The 20,415-nt window shown below is 42.9% G+C and overlaps 1 protein-coding gene across 1 annotated transcript; it reads left to right on the plus strand.

The window, feature by feature from the left end:
• Positions 1-7,917: 7,917 nt before the first annotated feature.
• On the plus strand, positions 7,918-19,772 carry LOC142502312 (11-beta-hydroxysteroid dehydrogenase 1-like). The gene is made up of 6 exons (XM_075613123.1): positions 7,918-8,111; positions 11,787-11,917; positions 14,049-14,160; positions 14,631-14,816; positions 15,490-15,633; positions 19,351-19,772. Exons 1-6 carry the CDS (start codon positions 8,024-8,026, stop codon positions 19,572-19,574), a joined length of 885 nt encoding a protein of 294 aa, XP_075469238.1. The 5' UTR covers positions 7,918-8,023; the 3' UTR covers positions 19,575-19,772.
• Positions 19,773-20,415: the final 643 nt, after the last annotated feature.

A 20,415-nucleotide genomic window follows, 5' to 3' on the forward strand; every position in this document is an offset into this window, starting at 1 on the left:
AACCGTTATAGGAGCCGTTGGGGGTAATAAGTTATAGGGAGCAGTTTTTGGAACAGTTAAGGGAGAGTTATAGGCTGTAGTTAGTGCCTTAAAGACTTTTCCCATAGAAGTAACACTATACAGTTAATGAGGTTTTATGCCGTAAACTGCCTATCTTATTAGGATAATGATTTAAATCTAAGCAGCCTTTTGATTTTCTTCTTTTTTTTACATAGGATTGAAGCAGGGTGTCTCCGGAGCGGAACCTCATTAATATCAGTCACGGGGACCTCCTGTTTCCGGAGATACTGGCCTCTGTAGATGGTTCTGATAGCCACTCCAGCTAGAGTATGTGATTCATGCAGTGGCGGCGTTTCAAAGCTTTCACGCCCTGCGGTTCAATAGAAAGCAGTGACATCATCAGGTTCATCTTCCAATTGATCCTCTTGACCAGGGGGTTTAAACTCTGGGATACCAGCACCCCATACGGAGGAGGTAAGTATCTCGAAAAGCAGAGGATCTCTGGAGCTGAAATTAATGGGATTCAGAGACCCCCTGCTTTAATCCTGTGGGGGATTTTTTTTTTTTTCAAAAGTCTACTTGGATTGCTTTTTAAACGAATGGAATATATATTTAAAAGTGATTTTCTTTCGTTTCATCTCTGTATAGAAAAGCTAAAATGTCGTTTTTTTGTTCTTTTCTTTGTAGGGGAATTATTAGAAGCTAGAGGGAGAAGGGAGGGGAGAGGGCCAGCATAATAATAGCAGAAAATAAAGGTATTAACAGGCAGCATGGAATATGTTTTAAACAACTTCTCAGTTTTCACGTCTTGGAGAACTGATAAACAGTCTCATCAGCAAAGGACACTTATCATTTTAGTGCCGGGGATTTCATTTCTTTAAGGATATTAATATGTCATAGGTCCTGTGGACCAATAAAAAGCCACAAAATCATGCAGGGGATGGTATTCTATTGGATGACTGTTTAAATATCCAGGAAGTAACAATGTTAACTTAGCCAGTAAGTATCTCAGGAACAGGGGTGTCACCGGAACTAAAAATAATGTGGTTCATTCTGGAGAAATAATGGATCGAATTATGTAAACAAATCTATGTAGAAATGTTGTCAGAATTGCAGATTTTTATGCTACAAGAGGGGTCTGCATTATAACATAATTAATTTTCCCATCCAGGCAAAATTGGATTACCTTTCGCTGTGTCATATTCTACCACCAAGTTTGCCCTGGACGGGTTTTTCAGCTCTTTGCGCATAGAGTTTAACCTGCTGAAAACCAACGTTTCTATCTCACTTTGCGTCATCAGCTATATAAACACGGGTAAGTAGAGACCAGGGTCGTGATAAAGACCCTATATGAAGTACTCAGATTTTGAGGAGCTATATACCAAGTATTCAGCAAAGATAGCTGTGTCCCTTGAATATTGCCACATTCATATGTGAAAGCTATACATAGACTCAATGCTGACATGTTAACCAATATATCTGCAAGGATCTAGAAAAAACTATAGGCATCCCTATGAGAACCAGGCCCTGCCTCTTGTAGGGTCTGGAAGCACTGACTGTGTGTAAGTTCCTGCCTTTAAATAGCTGAGGAACTAAATTACGTAATAAATATTGATATGGTATACAATGGTAAGAAGTGCATTCAATGGTAAATTATTGGGAGAAAGCACTCCATGGCCCGAAGCGAATACAATCTACATGGGATGTAGGGAGACTTGCAATAATTGTAATGACATTCTGCGGTTGAACATTTCAGACACAGCTTTAAATACAGTGGCGGGTGTGATCCGGCAACCGCCAGCTCCGAAGGAGGAGTGTGCGTTGGAGATCATCAAAGGTGGAGCCCTTCGACAAAGGGAAGTTTATTACCAGTACCAAGCCACCAAGATACCACTTCTTCTCCGTGACTGGGCTCCCACATTCCTAGAGTACCTCCTACTCCAGAGTTACGACATAGGGAAGCTCAAGAAGAGGGAATGACTTCCGACCACTCTCTTAAAAGAGACACGAAGCAGAAAATAATACAGAATCGTGCACCAGGAAACAGGGAACCTGAGTTTACCAACTGCGCCTTTTGGGTTTGATACCAACTTGAGTTTGAATGTGCGCGTTCCAATTAGTTTCACACATTTTTGTGCAAATGTCCAAAAAAAACTTGCACATGGACGACAATTTTTCTTGCTATTTTTAAAAACATTCACACATTCAAAAAAACTTTCTGCTATTGCTTTCATTTTTAAGTGTTAATAAACTTAACTGGGGCATTCACAGGGGCTGGCTAGCAGATTTTTTTTTATTGAATTTAAATCATTTCTAATTTTAAATGTATCAAACTGGCTCAGAAACTAGGCAGCCAGTGGCCCCCACATATATCCACTGTATAGCAGGGCTGTTCGGGCAAGGCAGATGTCTTGGGCCCTATGCTCACTACTCTCCCATCTACTGTTGATGCTGGGATCCAACTTCCGCTCGGCAGGAGAGGGGAGCGCTGGAGGAGGGAACTGGGGAGTCCCCGCGCAAGTGCAGGACAGCAACACTGTTCACCCCAAGTTGTGTACGTATGTTGTGTGAGTAGAGGATGTCTAGGGACTAGTTTTTTTTTACTGGCGCAACAGTGTTAAATGACGACGTGTTGCCATGACTACGCAATGTCACAATCCACAGTGACGTATTGACGATGGACGCTGCCTGGAGGAGGGACTCCGCTGCCAACATGCCGCCCTGGGCCCCACAAAAGGTAAGGCCGGCCCTAATATAGGCACGATGAACACAAGCCCAGACACACATCTGATACATTCCCTGCATACAAACAACCACATATTAATATACACGACAAACACCTAATGCATTCCCCATAAAGACACATTGACCTGCAGAAAACGACCAGCCTGTACAGCACTCACACACGGGCTGACTTGGACGGTATTCACATGTACCGGTATATACTCTAAGCGCCATATTTGGGATTTTTAGTCAGGAACTTGACACAAAATATATATTAGATATTTTGAAAACTGTTTCTTTTGACTGTATATTGCATTTTTTCTATTTACAAGATGGATACCAATTTGCATAGATCTCCACATTTTGCCTTCAATTGTTTCAATATAACTACCAGAAATAAGAAAGCGAATCCTGTTTTTGATAAGAATAAATCATTATTCTGCGAGGATTCCCAAGATCTTAAAACTAATGTAATTTGTTTGAAAAAATATATAGTGTAACAACTTTGTATATGGTGGGACATTGTGACACTAGAAGAATATCAAAAGAACAAGCGTCCACTGTGAGGTCTGCGCATGACCAAAGCACTGACCTTTAGCTTTGAGGACCGTGAGTTTGAAAAGCAATGAAGATTAACTCTGGATAAATGTTCTTTCAAATTGATTGGCCTTATTATTCAATACAAAATGAGCAACACAAAATTGGCAGCTGACAAAGAAGTAAGATTTATTCTTTCCATTCATTGCCCCTATCAGTCTGGATGGATATATCCATTTTATTATAGCTCATCTTGCCCAAACAGTGATGGATTAAGACCCCCAGGTCCCCCTAAGGACCTTGGGGGTCCTTTCTCATAGTTTGTGTAAAAAAAAAGCACAAGCAATTTGTATATCCCATACATATCGAACTACATGGACAGACACGATGTGAAGGACTCTACCCCTAACAAGGTGTTGGCGGTGATGGGCCGAGGTAGGCGAAGGCCTCTAAGGTTTTGGGACAAAATTCTGAGGTTAAGGCCTTTCCAAGCGCTACCCAGGACACTGACATTTTACCAACCGTTACCCAGGACAATAGTATATGGGATGCCTTTGATGATGATGTGCCTAGGGTTGGGTTGTCTAACAATTATATGTCTTACTGGGAAGGTTCCTGCAACTCTAGTAGTTCTAGACCACCATTTATTGCGGGTTCAATGCGGGAAGAACGTAGTGCGAGGGCTAACGTTAGTACCAAGAAAGTATTACCCAGGTTGTTTCAGGGATATGTGCCGCATATGAATAGGACTAGGTTCCTATTAATTGCGGGTAACACAGTGGATCACTGGTGGAATGAGGGAAAATTTACCCCAGAAGAAACAGCAGAGGTCCTTAGGGAACGTAGTAAGAATATAAGACAAGGGATGGTAACTCCTTCAGGGATGAGGTGGTTCAGAATGAGACCTCAGTGTCAGAGCCATTATTTTGGGTGCTGCCAAGGCAGGCTGGTGGACAGAGTTTAACCAAAAATAGCCGGGCGGAATGTATCGTGGTCCAACATTATAGGAAGTCACACGGCTACGACAACCCTTACGTTCCTGAACGCCTTTTGAGAGAGGCGGAGGCTCATAGACAGGAATGGCTCATAGATGCTGTGCTAGACTACCTAGATGCCCACTGTGTAGTGGCATATTATTACAACAATGAAAAAGTGTTCTATTTAATGAGTGTCTGGAAGGTTGACAGGAACATTTATATGGACCGGGTCGAATACATATCAGAGAAGGGCCAGAAGTGTTGCTATTCGGTCACTGTACCGAATGGTTATATAGTAGATGAGGTTGAAAAAAGACATCAGTCCATCAAGTACAGCCTATGCTAAATTTAGACAACAGATACTTTATCCTATATCTATACTTCCTTATTGATCCAGAGGAAGGCAAACAAAAACACCCCAGTGTCATATCATCCATTGAAATCTCATAAGGGGAAAAATAAATTCCTTCCTGACTCCAAGAATTGGCAAATGATTATTCCCTGGATCAACATTCTTCCCATGTTTACTTATTTGGTATATCCCTGTATACCTTCCATTTCTAAAAAGATGTCCAACCTTTTTTTGAACAAATCTATTGTATCTGCTATCACAGTCTCTATGGGTAATGAATTCCACATTTTAACTGCCCTTACTGTAAAGAACCCTTTCCTTTGTTGCTGGTGAAATCTCCTTTCTTCCATCCTTAATGGATGCCCCCGTGTCCTTTGTACTTCCCTTGGGATGAATAGTTCTTTGGAAAGCTCCTTGTATTGTCCATGAATATATTTGTATATAATTATCATATCCACTCTTAGACGCCTCTTTTCTAATGTAAATAAATCTAATTTAGCTAGCCTCTCCTCATAAGTTAGATTGTCCATCCCCTTTGTTAATTTGGTGGCTCTTCTCTGCACTCTCTCTAGTTCCATAATGTCTTTTTGAAGGAGAGGTGTTTTTTCTTGCCTGCTTATTCTTGCTTCCCAAATGCATAACCTTACATTTATCTGTATTAAACCTCATCTGCCATTTACCTGCCCAAGTTTCCAGTCTCTCCAAGTCCTTCTGGAGAGAAATTGCATCCTGCTCTGATTTTACTACCTTACACAATTTAGTATCATCAGCAAAGATGGAGACTTTGCTCTCAATGCCAACCTCAAGGTCATTAATAAACAAGTTAAAAAGCAGGGGTCCCAGTACCAATCCCTGAAGTACTCCACTCACGACCTAAGCCCAACCTGAAAAGTTCCATTTATAACAACCCTCTGTTGTCCATCCTTCAACCAGTTTTCAATCCAGGGTCATATATTTTTACTGAGTCCAATTTTCTTTATTTAGGTGAGGGCTAGAAGGTTTGCAAGCCTGATCCCAAGAACTACAGCTCAACCCCCTTATAACGCTGTTCTTGGGGTCCAAAGAATGTTATGTTATAAGCGGATTGCGTTAGAAATAATGTACAATTGTATGCATTGTACAATAAAATATTTAAGATACCAATAATCGTGTTGTAAATTAGTCATAAATACAAAAATTGGGAGCTATGCTTGCATCGCGTTATAAGCGGATTAACGTTGTAACGGATCGCGTTATAACGGGGTTGTGCTGTATTATTGAGGGGTATAGATTCTTCAGCGTCGGGAGGATCTACTGTACCTATGTTATACTACTGTATGTTCCAAGTTATTTTCCCTGTTCTCCAATTTAAGGATGGTAAGAATTGGATGTCTCAGCAGGGGTGTGAGAGTCCACAGGGGGAGCATATAGCCAGGTACTCCCTGGGCTACTAATCTGCCCTGCCGAACACATAACGAAGGAGAAACAGGTGCGCAAATGACATCAGGACATGGAAAAGAAAGTGAAAACACAAAATAGTGCAATATTGTCTACTCCAACAGATAATTTCAATGCTGGAAGTTCTATAAAATTTGCACTCACGTGTTTAACGTGAAATGAAAGCGTTGTGGTTATTCAAAGTTACCAACTTATGTCTCCAGACAGGTACTCCAGATCCATTTAGAGGGGGGGGGGGGAATCCATATACAAAAAAGGGAAAGCAAAAAATAGTATAGTACTGTTTTTAATGTTAAAAACAAAAAGTATTCCACTTACATAAGTGCCTTTGTTTGAGAGCATTCAGACCACCCTTGGTGATATGGTCAGACAAGGATATTCATAGCAGCAGCATCCGCTCCACGGCCGTCACAGCAGATACTGGGCTGATTAAAGTTGTCCTCCACTCTGGATGTCATCAACAAGGGCTCCTTAGTAATCACTGATTCACCCAACGCGCGTTTCCACTGCAAAGTCTTCATCAGGGGCTAATCTGATTAGGGGGATTAACCCCTGATGAAGACTTTGCAATGGAAAAAGGTTTCTCTTTTTAATTAGATATGTCCCAATAAATAATTTGTTATTTTTCCATTAGCCTCCAGTTCTCGTTCTTTAATAATTGTGCTCCAAGTCTTTTCCTCCTGCTTACATGGATCTGGAGTACCTGTCTGGAGACATATGTTGGTAACTTTGAATAACCACAACACTTTCATTTCACGTTAAACACGTGAGTGCAAATTTTATAGAACTTCCAGCATTGAAATTATCTGTTGGAGTAGACAATATTGCACTATTTTGTATTTTCACTTTCTTTTCCATGTCCTGATGTCATTTGCGCACCTGTTTCTCCTTCGTTTGCTGATTGAATTTGGTCTGAATTTTACGTCAGGAGCTGCACTCATTAAGGATAGTATATCACCTGTGTTACTTTTGATTTATTAGTAATATTATTTGCGCTTGTTTTTTCTATTTCACTGCCTAACACATAAGCCTGGTACCAGCGCAGGCAGTGTTAGGGTTAATCTTGGCCCTCTTGCAGTAAACAACTCCCTAGAAGTGACAAGGGGGTGGTCCAAGGCCGAGGTACTGCCCATAATAGGGGTGGCGAACTGGGACCCTCCACTGGGCACAAAAGGGTCTGCAGCCAAATTTAGTGGATCTTCTGCCTCTCCCTTCTAGGGGAGAGGTGGGTGTGTTCTCTCTCTCTCCCCTCAGGGGGAGTGGGATGTATTCTACCTTGGGTCAGTGACCTGGTGCCAGGCCTTCCCTTCCACAGAGAAGTGGAAAAGCTACCCCATACTCCACCTGGGGATATGGGAGACAAAGGATAGACCTTTGGGGCCTCAAGCCCCGGGGGTTGAGTCCAGGGACCATGAGTGTACATGTTGGTGTATTGCTGTGCTGTACTGATGGAAGAATAAAGAACTGTTGCTGTTTTATACTCCTGCCTGAGACTGCAAAATATCAGGGGGAGTGAAGAGGTTTTCCTGCAGGGACTGCACCTGTCCATGATGGGTCCTGCTGGAATGGAGGCGCTTCACTGAATAGCTGTTGATCCTGAAAGCCTATCCTGATAATCCCCACTACCTCTGGCGGAGGCACAGAGCCTCCTGTGAGCTAACAGGTAGCACCAACACCAGGTAACCACAGGAAATCTCCCTTAGGGTGGTGGAAGATGGGTTACACTAGGTAAAAAAAAATTGCTCTGGTAGTTAAGGAGTTAATGGTTTGAGTCCGCCTTTGAATTTCAGAATTCCAGTGAGATAGGAAAAACCCAGCCTACTGTATATATTGTGCAATCAACTAACAATATACTGTATGTGACCTGCAACCTTAAACACAGAAAAACTAAGGTCCAAGCTGCTTCACAGCAGTGCTAGGTTATTTAAACGCCCATTGCATTTGTTGAACACCTTGTGTTCTAGCACAAAGCTGCCTCTGTCCCTCTGGCTGCAGCATGTCTCTGCTGAAAAAGTTCCTCGTTGCCTTCGCAGGGATCCTGCTGGCTTTTTACTTTTACTCAGGAAGAGACGTTTTTGAGCCGGGTAAGTCATTCCTGTTTCTCTCGACCCCTTGCTAGCTTTCTGTGACATACAGCCTGGATTACTGAGTATGTCTTGGTTCTTCATCTGTCATTGACATTCACTGCAATTAAAAGATCAGTGAATAAACTAAAAGCACTCGGCCATGTACCTGCTTTTATACCATGTCAAATGTTGGTTTCATCATTTAGGAAACGTGTTATAGCTCTTTAAATATGAGCAAAATAACAGAACACCTTCCTACGGTCTCTGTATCTTCCTCCTACATACCAAATCGATTGTAACCTCTTTGGGGCAGGCACTCATTTTCCTAAATGTCACTTTTATGTCTGAAGCACTTCTTCCAATTATGTGTTAATTTTTTTATTTGTTATTTAAATGATTGTCACGTATATTACTGCTGTGAAGAGCTATGTACATTGATGGTGCTATATAAATAAAGATATCACACATACATACAACGCTAAAGTACTATATATATATATATATATATATATATATATAATCAAAAAATAAATAGATGATACCGTTCTGTGGCTAACGAAATGCTTTTATTTGTGCGAGCTTTCGAGATACACTGATCTCTTCTTCCGGCGATGTTACAATGAATGAAGCATTCATTGTAACACCGCCGGAAGAAGAGATCACTGCATCTCGAAAGCTCGCACAAATAAAAGCATTTCGTTAGCCACAGAACGGTATCATCTATTTATTTTTTGATTATTGAAGCTCGGCTAACACGGTACTGATACCTCTCTATATATATATATATATATATATATATATATATATATATATATATATATATATTCTATAATATCCCACTACCCGGTAAAGATATATATATTAATATACAATCACAATAGAAAAGAATAGAACTTAACTTAGGTATATTGGGTGCAGGTAGGACGATCCGTGTTCACCAAAAAGTGGAACAAGTTGAAAATATTTCATTATTGCATTAAAGCACATACAAACATTGACAGTAACGTTTCACCACACGGGGTCCACAAGCTTGAAAAAGTGTATGTTGTGTGAAACGTCACTGTCGATTTTTTTGTACTGTACATGCTTAGATCTATTAAATAAATATTATCTACTTATTCCACTCTGCAGAGCTGTGGGATGTATGCTGTAGATGTGTAGCTTTTCCCACTGAAATGTTAAGGAACTTGATTTATAAGCTAAATAATGAGATACTGAGCCGAAGCCACATTTCCCACTATGTGAGGTCTGAGCGCACAAGAGATAAACGCGGTTATTCATTAACATAAAGTACCGCTTTCTTTTATTGAAATTGTCTCTCTGTACGCCTTTTCTTTTAATTTTAGTCTTTTACCTTTGACCCCGTTGATCACGGGAGGAGCATTAAGCCTTGGACATAGACATTTTGTCCGTGCGGAGGAGCGCTCAGGCTCAGGGAAAACGGTGCTTTCCCTGGCCTTACACAGCGCGTCGTCCGTGGGCGTGTCGGGGCGGGCCAGTGACGTCACGAGCGCCCACGTGACCGGCCCTGCGCTCCGGCGAGCGCCAAATCTGAAAACTTGGTGAGACACACGCTTCCGCAAGTGTGCGGAAGCCCCTGCTAAAGCCGCTCTCATTGCGGCTGCAGGGGCTCAGTGCCGAGTGTGAGCGCGGCTCAGCCTTGCTCACACTACTATGTCCCAGGCCTTAAGCTGCACGAGAGATAAGGAACCGTAAAGAGAACAAACAGTTCGCGCACACTTACTACCTACAGTTATTCATTGACAGAGAAGTGAAAATGTTTGAACCAGGCATAATGTGCTATCGATTGTCACAAAAATATTAGCAAACTTCACAGAAAACTAATTCGCCAAGCGTCACCTGACTACATATACTGCTATTTACTTAGAATTCTGGCAAAAATGACTTCACTTATTTAAGCAAAAGTTTGCTTATCTTTAAACAACGCAAGAATGCGGCAAAATGTCGCAAAAAAATGCAAAATCCGTGAACCTACCAAAATGCACAAACTTTGAAGACATTTGCACGTTTTCTGTTCATTAAACTGCAGTGGTGCCGATCAGGCCACTATCCCACAAACTCTCATTTAAACCAGTTGGAGCATCCTCGTCATTGTGCCCTGGTCGGTACTATCAATTCATACTTTAATGTCTAACGCCCTGCAAATCTGCTACCTTGAACAAGCGTTTGCTCTCTGTAATGCAAATAAGGAAATAAAAGACTTTTGCTCTGATTTTGTTCACTTTAACGTGAATTTTTTTTTTTTTAATAGTCACTCGGAAAATCTTCTCGACCTTTTGATCTTGTGTTCTTATTTTTACAATCCTATGCTTTGTCAGTAGATATGGGGTGCCCAACTCCAGTCCTCAAGACGCCCCCCCCCAACAGGTCAGGTCAAACACTGAGCCATTGATTGATCCCCCCGTGCTGAAGCTAGGATATCCTGAAAACCTGACCTGTTGGGGGCTCAGTCTTGAGGACTGGAGTTGAGCACCACTGCAGTAGATATATGAGCAGTTCAAATATTGAGTGTCAGGGAGGTTAAAAATGGAGCTTTCTCCAGAGCCCAGTGCAGCCTTAAAAGGTTACCGTGGTAACCTCATATGCTTTAGATTAAGAAAACAATGATTTTAAACACTAAATGTAAAAAAAGAGCCGGATGTGATCAGGAGAGATACTAACATTATATGGGCCAGATGAACAATCTCCATTAGGCTATTTAACCTAAAATAAGGTCAGGTTAATCATAACGCCTAAGCATGAAAGCAAATAAGCTAAAGTTAACCCAGTGCTACCCCCAAAATAATGTATGGTTATTTCCCCCTAGCTGTTAGTACAAATGATATTCAAAGGAGGCGTCTCTCCCTCCTCCTCTCTCTCCTCTCCCCTCCCCTCCCCTCTAAAACAGCCGATCCGCTAAAGTCTCAAGAGCAATATATATCCCCCCCCCTTCCCAAATACAACATTATAGATATGGAGAGACATCTGCGCACAAAAAGGAGCACTCCTAAAATAGCTGGGAAATATGCTAATTTATGTAATTTGTATATACTTCGCATATCCATGTGGCGAAATCTGCTGGTTTTTTCACACTGAGTGCTCATTGCGTGTCATTTCCCAGAATCCCTGGCTGCAGTGGAATCACTATATGCCAAGAGATAATGGGGAAAGGCAGGGGGTGCAGACCTGTCTGTGACATGTGAATGTGCTCACAAGTGGTATTTTTATTTACTGTACACTGTTTGGTGGAGAGTTTTTGTCACTATTTTCTCACCATAACTTATTTTGTGTCTGTTTCTGTTTTTTACCTAACTTAAAAAAATAAAAAAAAAGTTAAACCTGCAAGGTTGGCCATAAAAAGGTAGTAAGTTCATACATCCAATGGATGGGTGACATTGGTCATGTGATCTTGGTATTTTTAACGCAATTTTTGGAAAAATATGACAAAAATGGCAACAGTTTTCCATTTTGCCAAGTTTTGAACAAAAATTCAACACAAATGACATAATGTTGCCGTTTTCATCAAATTTCAACCAAAATGGCAAAAAATGTATTTAAAAACAATCATACAACAAATTTCATAAAATTGTGAATTGTTTGAAAATTTGGTCGAAAATTGTATTTTGCTTGTATTGAGTGGGAATTTGAGTGCACTAAGCTGCTTTGCATTAATTGATGTTCCTCTTCCAGCAGCTATGCTGAAGGGCAAGAGAGTCCTAGTGACAGGAGCCAGCTCTGGCATAGGAGAGCAGATGGCATATCACCTGGCAAACATGGGATCTCACATTCTGATAACAGCACGGACGGAGGAGAAGCTCAAGAAGGTAAAGTCTTCACACTGTCAGATACCAGGATATGAAATACTAAAAAAAGGTGTTGGTATGTAGGGGAGACGGGCAGACTAGTTGCTGGTCAACTGTCAATCTTTAGGTGAAACCTAGACACTGATGAATGACAGTTGACCAGCAACTAGTCTGCCCGTCTCCCCTACATACCAACACCTTTTTTTAGTATTTCATATCCTGGTAGATTCACCATGTGCACAATACAGCAAGGATTCCATGCTCGTGCGGTCAGTAGTTTGTTTAACACCAAAATCCCCTTGCAGCTGTGTGTGGGGAGCACCTCCCAAAACGCTCCTATGTAAAAGACATCCCAATGAAGGGAGTCTCAAACAAATTAACGACTAAAGTGTACGCAAAGCGCACCAGGGTTTAGTATAGTTGCTCAAAATACAGTATGATAATAAAATCCAATTATGACATTTGGAAATTTAAAAAGAGTTAATTTATTAAGAGGTCAAATGACCACACATAGATAACACACCACTTGGAAGGCGTCATGGCCCCGCTATCATATAGAGAAACCCATCCCTCCTTGTGAGAAATACACAATAAAATATAAAACAAATCTCAAATGTACATATGCACAGACATAATGGTCACAATACAGTCAGTCTCACAAATAAGCACCTCAGTACAGTGCAATGATACGACTAACCGGACTGCACCCGCATATGGCGATGACTTCTCCACCCGAGCTCCCCTGCTTCAGCCAGTGAGTAAGCGCGTCAGGTGTCCTCTCATGGCCTCCTGATGAAGGACGTTGTTCCGAAACACGTTGAGGTCACGAGAGAACACCTGACGTGCTTACTCACTACGTGAAGCAGGGGAGCTCGGGCGGAGAAGTCATCGCCGTATGCGGGTGTAGTCCAGACTAAACATCAGTGCCTGCAAACGGTAACCTGCCCGTTAACCTGCCGTTCACGCGTGGCTTCCTTCTGTTCCGCTCAGTGTAGTTTTATGGTCAGTCGTGTCATTGCACGGTACTCAGGTGCTTATTTGTTTGACTGTATTGTGACCATTATGTCTGTGCATATTTACATTTGAGATTTGTTTTATATTTTATTGTGTATTTCTCACAGGGAGGGATGGGTTTCTCTATATGATAGCGGGGCCGTGACGCCTTCCAAGTGGTGTGTTATCTATGTGTGGTCATTTGACCTCTTAATAAATTTACTCTTTTAAATTTCCAAATTTCACAATTGGATTTTATTATCATACTCTATTTTGAGCTACTATACTAAACACTGGTGCGCTTTGCGTACACTTTTGTCGTAGATTCACCATGTGTCCATTCTTGAATTATCTTATCATCTACCTCACCAGTTCTGCTGGGAGATTGCTTGATGCATCATTTACTCCACCACCGTCCAGCTCAAAACTTGTTCTTCCTCTGAAAGACGCTTCCCTCATGTACTTTGTTGATGCCCCAAATACTTTAAAAAGTCTCTCCCATACCCTCCCGTTGACCCTATTTTATGGTGTATATGTTGAACCAGCTAATGAATAACAATTACAAAAGTAGAGAAGCAGTCAGGCAAAAATATATACACAACTGAGCTGCAGGAATTGGATACCAATATTTAAGATATTTCATAAACCACCTATCTTTCTCTTGTTGAGGCTGCTCTGCAGACATATTCATCTAGGATGGGGTAGCCAATGCCAGTCCTCAGTGGCCACCAACAGGATGGCCCTTGAGGACTGGAGTTGGCCATCCCTGATCAAGAACGAACAACTATCCTACATTTGTGAACAATGTCCGATATTCCAACTCAATCTGGTGGAGATAGGGTTAAGATTGAAGGGGATTTCATTGCTTTAACCCTTTGAGTGGCAAAGGGGCCACAGCACCAAAGTGCCACCACCCACTGACACTTCGCAATGCTCCTCTCACAGCCAGATCGCCTGCAAAACAAGCAAAATAGTGGCTACAGTATGTCATTGGGGTCTCTGAGAGCCAGACACCATGCTGTGTGGCTACATCATGGTGAACCCAAAGGGTTAAAGTTGCCAACCCTACTTCTACCACAGAGGTGGCTGCACAAATGCCTTATATGTATGATTGGGAATTAAAGGTGCCATATAAATACCCAATACATTTAATTTGTAGGTTGTTACAAAGTGTTTACAGCTGGGAGCTGCCTCTGCTTACTACATCCCTGGCAGCATGGACAACATGACGTTTGCTAAGCAGGTAGTGAAGGAAACGGAACATTTATTGGGTATGTAACATTTCATAGGGCTGCCGTCTCTAAAACCTAATCATGTGAATGAGAGACCTTAATCCATACTCAATAGCATGATTTTTGGACCCCCAAAAATGGCATTATAATGGAAATGATACCACAAATCAGGGATTGTGAAAGCGATGTGCTATGTAACTCGTCCTGTATCTTTTACAAGGATAATTTCATCATTCAAGATGGGTTTTGTTTTTATGGCTTTGAAAATACACACCCAAAATCCTGACGGAGTCAGTCTCGCTGATTTTAGCATCAACTTCTCATAGACTTTAATGGACTCTAACGGATAAAAAGCTACACATTTCCATTAAAGTTAAGTTTTGTTTAGTACTGAACCTGAAAATCTCACCGATTTTGACTCCTTTAAGGTTGTCATCACTCCCTCCGACAGCAAAAGTGTTTAACACGGGTGGGGTCTGTGCTCCTTCTTTCTCTCCCCCTTACCGCAGGTGGACTGGACATGCTCATCCTGAACCACGTCGGTTACTTATACTTTGGTTATTTTAACGGGGATGTAGACCACGTAAGGGACCTCCTGGAGATTAACTTCCTGAGCTATGTGACCATGACGGTGGCAGCTCTGCCGATGCTGAAAGAAAGCCACGGGAATATCGTGGTGGTCTCATCTATTGCAGGTGAGAAGGGGCGCAGCGGTGCCGGAAAAAAAGAGGCGCGTGTCTGTTCTTTAACCCTTTGAGGGCCGCAAGACTCAAGTCCTAAAGGTTGGTACTCTAGGAGCCCTATGACGTACAGAGTATGTCATGCATTAAATGCATGGGGGACATGCCCATGAACCATGTGATTGCTACAGCGCGTTTTGAGTGCCGGAAGAATGGTGGCACTCAGGTGCTGCCAGTCTTCTGGTATACAAAGGGTTAATGGTTCAGTCCACGACATAAGTCAAGACTTATGTTTTAAACAACTTTTCAGTGTACATGTCTTGGAGAACTGATAAACAGTCTCATCAGAAAAGGACACATCATTTCTGTACCAGGGATTTCTTTTGTTTAGGGATATTAAAATGGCTGCCAAATCTCATAGGTCCCAGGGACCAATAAAAAGCCCCAAATTCATTTGGGGGATGCTATTGCGGCTTTCTATTGGATGACGGTTTAAATATCCAGGAAATAACACTGTTAACTAAACCAGTAAGTATCTCAGGAACAGGGGTGTCACCGGAACGAAAAATAATGTGGTTCCATTCTGGAGAAATAACTGATCGAATTATGTAAACAAATCTATATAGAAATGTTGTCAGGATTGTAGCTTTTTATGCTGCATTATAACATCCTTTATTTTCCCATCCAGGCAAAATTGGATTACCTTTCGTTGTGTCATATTCTACCACCAAGTTTGCCCTGGACGGATTTTTCAGCTCTTTGCGCATAGAGTTTAACCTGCTGAAAACCAACGTTTCTATCACACTTTGCGTCATCAGCTATATAGACACAGGTAAGTAGAGCTGAGGGTCGTGATAAAGACCCTATATGAAGCAGTCAGATTTTGCAGAGCAATATACCAAGTATCCTATCAAAGATAGAGTTGCGTCCCTTGACTATAGCCACATTCATATGTGAAAAGAAAGTGAAAACTATATATAGACTCAATGGTAGCAAATAGGGAGTTCCCCTAAGAATAATTACCCGTACACTGTGATAAAGTGGAAGAAAATTGCTTGTGTGCTTAGCTGGATAATTCAGAATAAGAGAATGCAACCACTCACAGGACTTAAGTGTAACCCTCCTTGCCCACCTCTAAAGGAGTTTACATCGAGTTGAACTAATATATATGGCAATGCTCAGTCTCTCATACCTGGTCAGAGAGCTGGGTTCATGCAGGCTGTGCATGGATGCTTGAAGATAAAATAATGATGGCGACCATGAACTTTTATAGTACAAAAGAGAGCTTTATTCACAGCCGTTGAGAATGCTCAACAGATGAAGACAGATTTCATGTCAGACATTTAACTGGTGGCAAATAATAAAGTTACTCTGTGCTTCATCCCCAAGTAGCTCTCACTCCTACGCTGGGGAGGAACTTAGGCTTTTTTCCTTTAGTATTGGTTAGACTGGCAATCTCCTATCTAGCGTCATTACTGCCTTTTCTCAGGGGATACACACACTACTCTTTTGGATCAATTTCCCTTTACTGTGTACGTCATTCTTCCTCTATGTAAATCATATTGGGAGCTTACTAATGACCTGTCTGTAGATCTGACCCGGTGATATATGGGGATCTCTCCATATATATCGCCCACTGTGGCGAGTCTGTTTCTCTTTATGCGGTACCTGTTTGTCTCTGTTGGCCATTTACTTGGGATCCTTGCTATAAGGGCACTGTCCCTATCTATAACTGTCATGTATGGCACACCTGTGAGCACGTGACCTGCATACAGGACAATGGTTAATACACAATTCTCTCGCTGACCCTCCCTAAAATGAAAAATATCTCCCCTCAATCCATCCCAATATATCATCACCTGTCACGAACAGTACACAAGTGAGCAGGTGACTTAGATATACAACCAGGGTTATTACACACAGCTACTCTAGCCAACCCCCCTTTCTCCTGCGTAAGGTACTGTCAGTAAGTAAATATTAACTCCTTACTCAATTGCCATCATATCTATCTGCTTCCACCACCCAAGAAATATGCAAAAATGTTCATTAATATATCTGCCAGGGTCTCATGGCCCTGTTTATTATAGAAAAAACTATGCACTTAACACAAATAACTCTGTTGTAGCAAAATGTGTCCGAAAAATTAAATACTCTCTACAAAGCATGCAACAGTTAATTCAGAGCTGAAAGCATCACTAATTAAATTATATATTAATATATATATATAGTGCTTTAGATTACAGAAAAAGATTATTACAAGAATATACAATTATGATAAATGCAGAACAGTTTCTTAAAATAATAAAACATAAAATAGAAATCCCAATACAGTACGTTACCATATGTGTTAGGTTTTTCCCAGAGAGGTCACTGTAGTAAGGGATGAACATTCACGTGTCTGATCCCAAAACACGCCTTGTTGAATTCCAGTTTATAATTAAAAAGTAGGGCTGTTTATTCTGACTTCCCTTCATTGGGAACACTATAAGTCCACCCCTGTCATAAATCCGCTACTTGCTGACAGTTTTATGACTTGAAAAAACAAATTCTCCTAAAAATACCTTTAAAAGGTGCGTAGATATTTGAAAGACCTCCTATCTTAATTTCTCTAACACATAGATATACGTGAATAATATCAATCGATTCACACGAGTTTGCTGAATGTAATTACTCATTTTGACTGGTGTGCTCATAAATTTGAGTGACAAATGGATATCTGTCCCTGACTACCTTGAGGACCTCATGTGTTTGGCCTCATGGCACTCATCTCCTTGAAATTATTACAAATATCTAAACGTTATGATTCAGAGTTTGTGTCAGGTCCCGGATTCAATATTTGATATCTTTTGAATGGTAGAGTTAGTCACACCCCTTGGCACTCTGTACAACCCTTCCAGGAATGCCTTTGAAGGTAGCTTGTTTATAAAAATGCCAGGAGAGACATAATTTAATCCCATCTCTGACAAAACAAATGCTCTTATCTCTAGATTCCATCAGTCCCATACAACACATATTGTACTTTAGTGGACCATCAGTGATACCCACCCAATTAAATCCTCTTTGTAGATCTGCACAGGAAACGTCTTGACCGGTCATAAACTTAATATCTTGTATTTTAAAGACACATGGTAACCACATTAACCCCTGAACCATGAGATTGATTTAAATACTTAATATCTTATGATATCGTCATGACAATAACAAAATAAATAAGGGGTCTTGTCCCAGGCACATCTTTCTGGGCAGCTTGATTTCCGGTGGCTCACCTTGTTCACAGTTGCATGGTCCTACAGTCCCAGGCACACCCTTCTGGGCTATCCCCGCTGCCTCTTGACCTGTCTCTGCAGGCTCTGGAACCGGTAGCCTTTGTGGAATTCCATTAAGCTCCTAGGGCTTCCCCGTGGGAAGCGTGAACCTGCCCCTGCAGGATCTGGAAGCACTGACTGTGTGTAAATTCCTGCCTTTTAAAGAGCTCAGGAGCAAAATTAACTACAGCCTACCAGCTAGGGAGTGGTCTGCTGCCACACAGTGATGAAGTTGGCCATTCACTATATATGTGTGTACACCACACACCGCCAGGGACGTGGGGGGTGAATCGGGGACCTGAGGGGCATCCCCGCTCCAATCTTCCGGCCCCGCGGGCTGACACGGGGATCGGGGTGAAGTGGGGACCTGAGGGGCATCCCCGCTCCAATCTCCCGGCCCGCGGGCTGACACGGGGATCGGGGTGAAGTGGGGACCTGAGTGGCATCCCCGCTCCAATCTCCTGGCCCTGCGGGCTGACACGGGGATCGGGGTGAAGCGGGGACCTGAGGGGCATCCCCGCTCCAATCTCCTGGCCCTGCGGGCTGACACGGGGATCGGGGTGAAGCGGGGACCTGAGGGGACATCCCCGCTCCAATCTCCCGGCCCCGCGGGCTGACACAGGGATCGGGGTGAAGCAGGGACCTGAGGGGCATCCCCGCTCCAATCTCCTGGCCCCGCGGGCTGACACGGGGATCGGGGTGAAGCGGGGACCTGAGGGACTATCACGGGGGGGGGGGGGGAGCGCCGGGGACAGGAGAACACCCCCGCTACCACCTCCATAACTGAGGGCAGCGGGAGCGCCGGGGACAGGGGGAAGGCACAGATAGTACTTACTGTGTCCTCCATGGGAAAAGAATGGCTGCTCGTTGGGAGCGGGCTCATATACGGCCTGGCCGCGCGCCCTCAAAGCCTGGGAGCGCGCGCCAATCAGCTGTCAGGTAGGGGGAGTTTTTTTTTCCCCCAGCGCGAGCAGGGAAATTTAAAAAAACAAACATGTGTGCTGCTTGGGCCAATATTTACTCGCCCGGAGGTTAAATCCACACGCCCCGGGTGTGTAAATGTATATGTGTGTACACCACACACGTGTGTGTGTGTGTTTGCATGTTTCTATTAATGTATCGCTGAACATATATGCTGCTTTTTATAGACATAATAAATATTGATCTGATGAGTTGTGCTAATACTAAATTATTGGAAGAAAGAACTTCGCTTGTAATGACATTTCTCTGATCCAACCTTCCAGACACAGCTTTAAATACAGTGGCGGGTGTGATCCGGCAACCGCCAGCTCCGAAGGAGGAGTGTGCGTTGGAGATCATCAAAGGTGGAGCCCTTCGACAAAGGGAAGTTTATTACCAGTACCAAGCCACCAAGATACCACTTCTTCTCCGTGACTGGGCTCCCACATTCCTAGAGTACCTCCTACTCCAGAGTTACGACATAGGGAAGCTCAAGAAGAAGGAATGACTTCCGACCACTCTCTTAAAAGAGACACGAAGCAGAAAATAATACAGAATCGTGCACCAGGAAACAGGGAACCTGAGTTTACCAACTGCGCCTTTTGGGTTTGATACCAACTTGAGTTTGAATGTGCGCGTCCCAATTAGTTTCAAACATTTTTGTGCAAATGTCCTAAAAAAAACTTGCACATGGACGACAATTTTTCTTGCTATTTTTAAAAACATTGACATTGATCTAAAAATGGCTATTTCTGTTTTTGCTTTTATTTTTCAGTGTTAATGAACTAAGGCTGCGCTTATAGTGCAGGCGACGCAACGTTGAGGCAAAACAAATGTGTTGCCGCAATCGCGTGCACTTATAGTAGAAACAGAGCGATGGCTTGGTCGCGATCAGTGGAAGTCAAGTAAATTTGATTTTTCCAGCGACCGCAGCGTGACATCACCGTTGCCGTCGTGTCGCTGTCGCCGACGACAACACTATAAGTGCAGCCTTAGGCTGCGTCCAGGGTCAGCGCTTAGGCACTGACCCGTGCTGAGGCGCGCTGACGCTTCTCAGTGAGCCCCTGCAGCCGCAATGAGAGCGGCTTTAGCAGGGGCTCACGCACGCGTCCGCAAGTGTGCGGAAGTGTAGGTCTTATTCAAATTATAGATTTTCGTGCTCACGGGAGTGCAGGGCCGGTCACGTGAGCGGTTTGCCCAATGAGGGCGAACCAGCTCCATGACGTCACAGCCCCCCCCCCCCCCACCCGACACGCCCCCGGACAGTGCGTGGACCAAGGCCAGGGAAAGCACCCACTTTCCCTCAGCCTCCGCGCGCCTCCGCACGGCTGCAGTCCTATGGACGCAGC

This window comes from Ascaphus truei, chromosome 9 (genome assembly GCF_040206685.1).
Source record: "Ascaphus truei isolate aAscTru1 chromosome 9, aAscTru1.hap1, whole genome shotgun sequence".
NCBI classification, from domain to species: Eukaryota; Metazoa; Chordata; class Amphibia; order Anura; family Ascaphidae; genus Ascaphus; species Ascaphus truei.

Bases quoted from the DNA above. Each gene is read 5' to 3' on its own strand.
- LOC142502312 (XM_075613123.1), top strand. From the start codon at position 8,024: ATGTCTCTGCTGAAAAAGTTCCTCGTTGCCTTCGCAGGGATCCTGCTG. The intron at 8,112-11,786 runs GTAAGTCATTCC...CTCTTCCAGCAG, and splicing joins AAGAGACGTTTTTGAGCCGG to CTATGCTGAAGGGCAAGAGA. The intron at 14,817-15,489 runs GTGAGAAGGGGC...TTTCCCATCCAG, and splicing joins GGTGGTCTCATCTATTGCAG to GCAAAATTGGATTACCTTTC.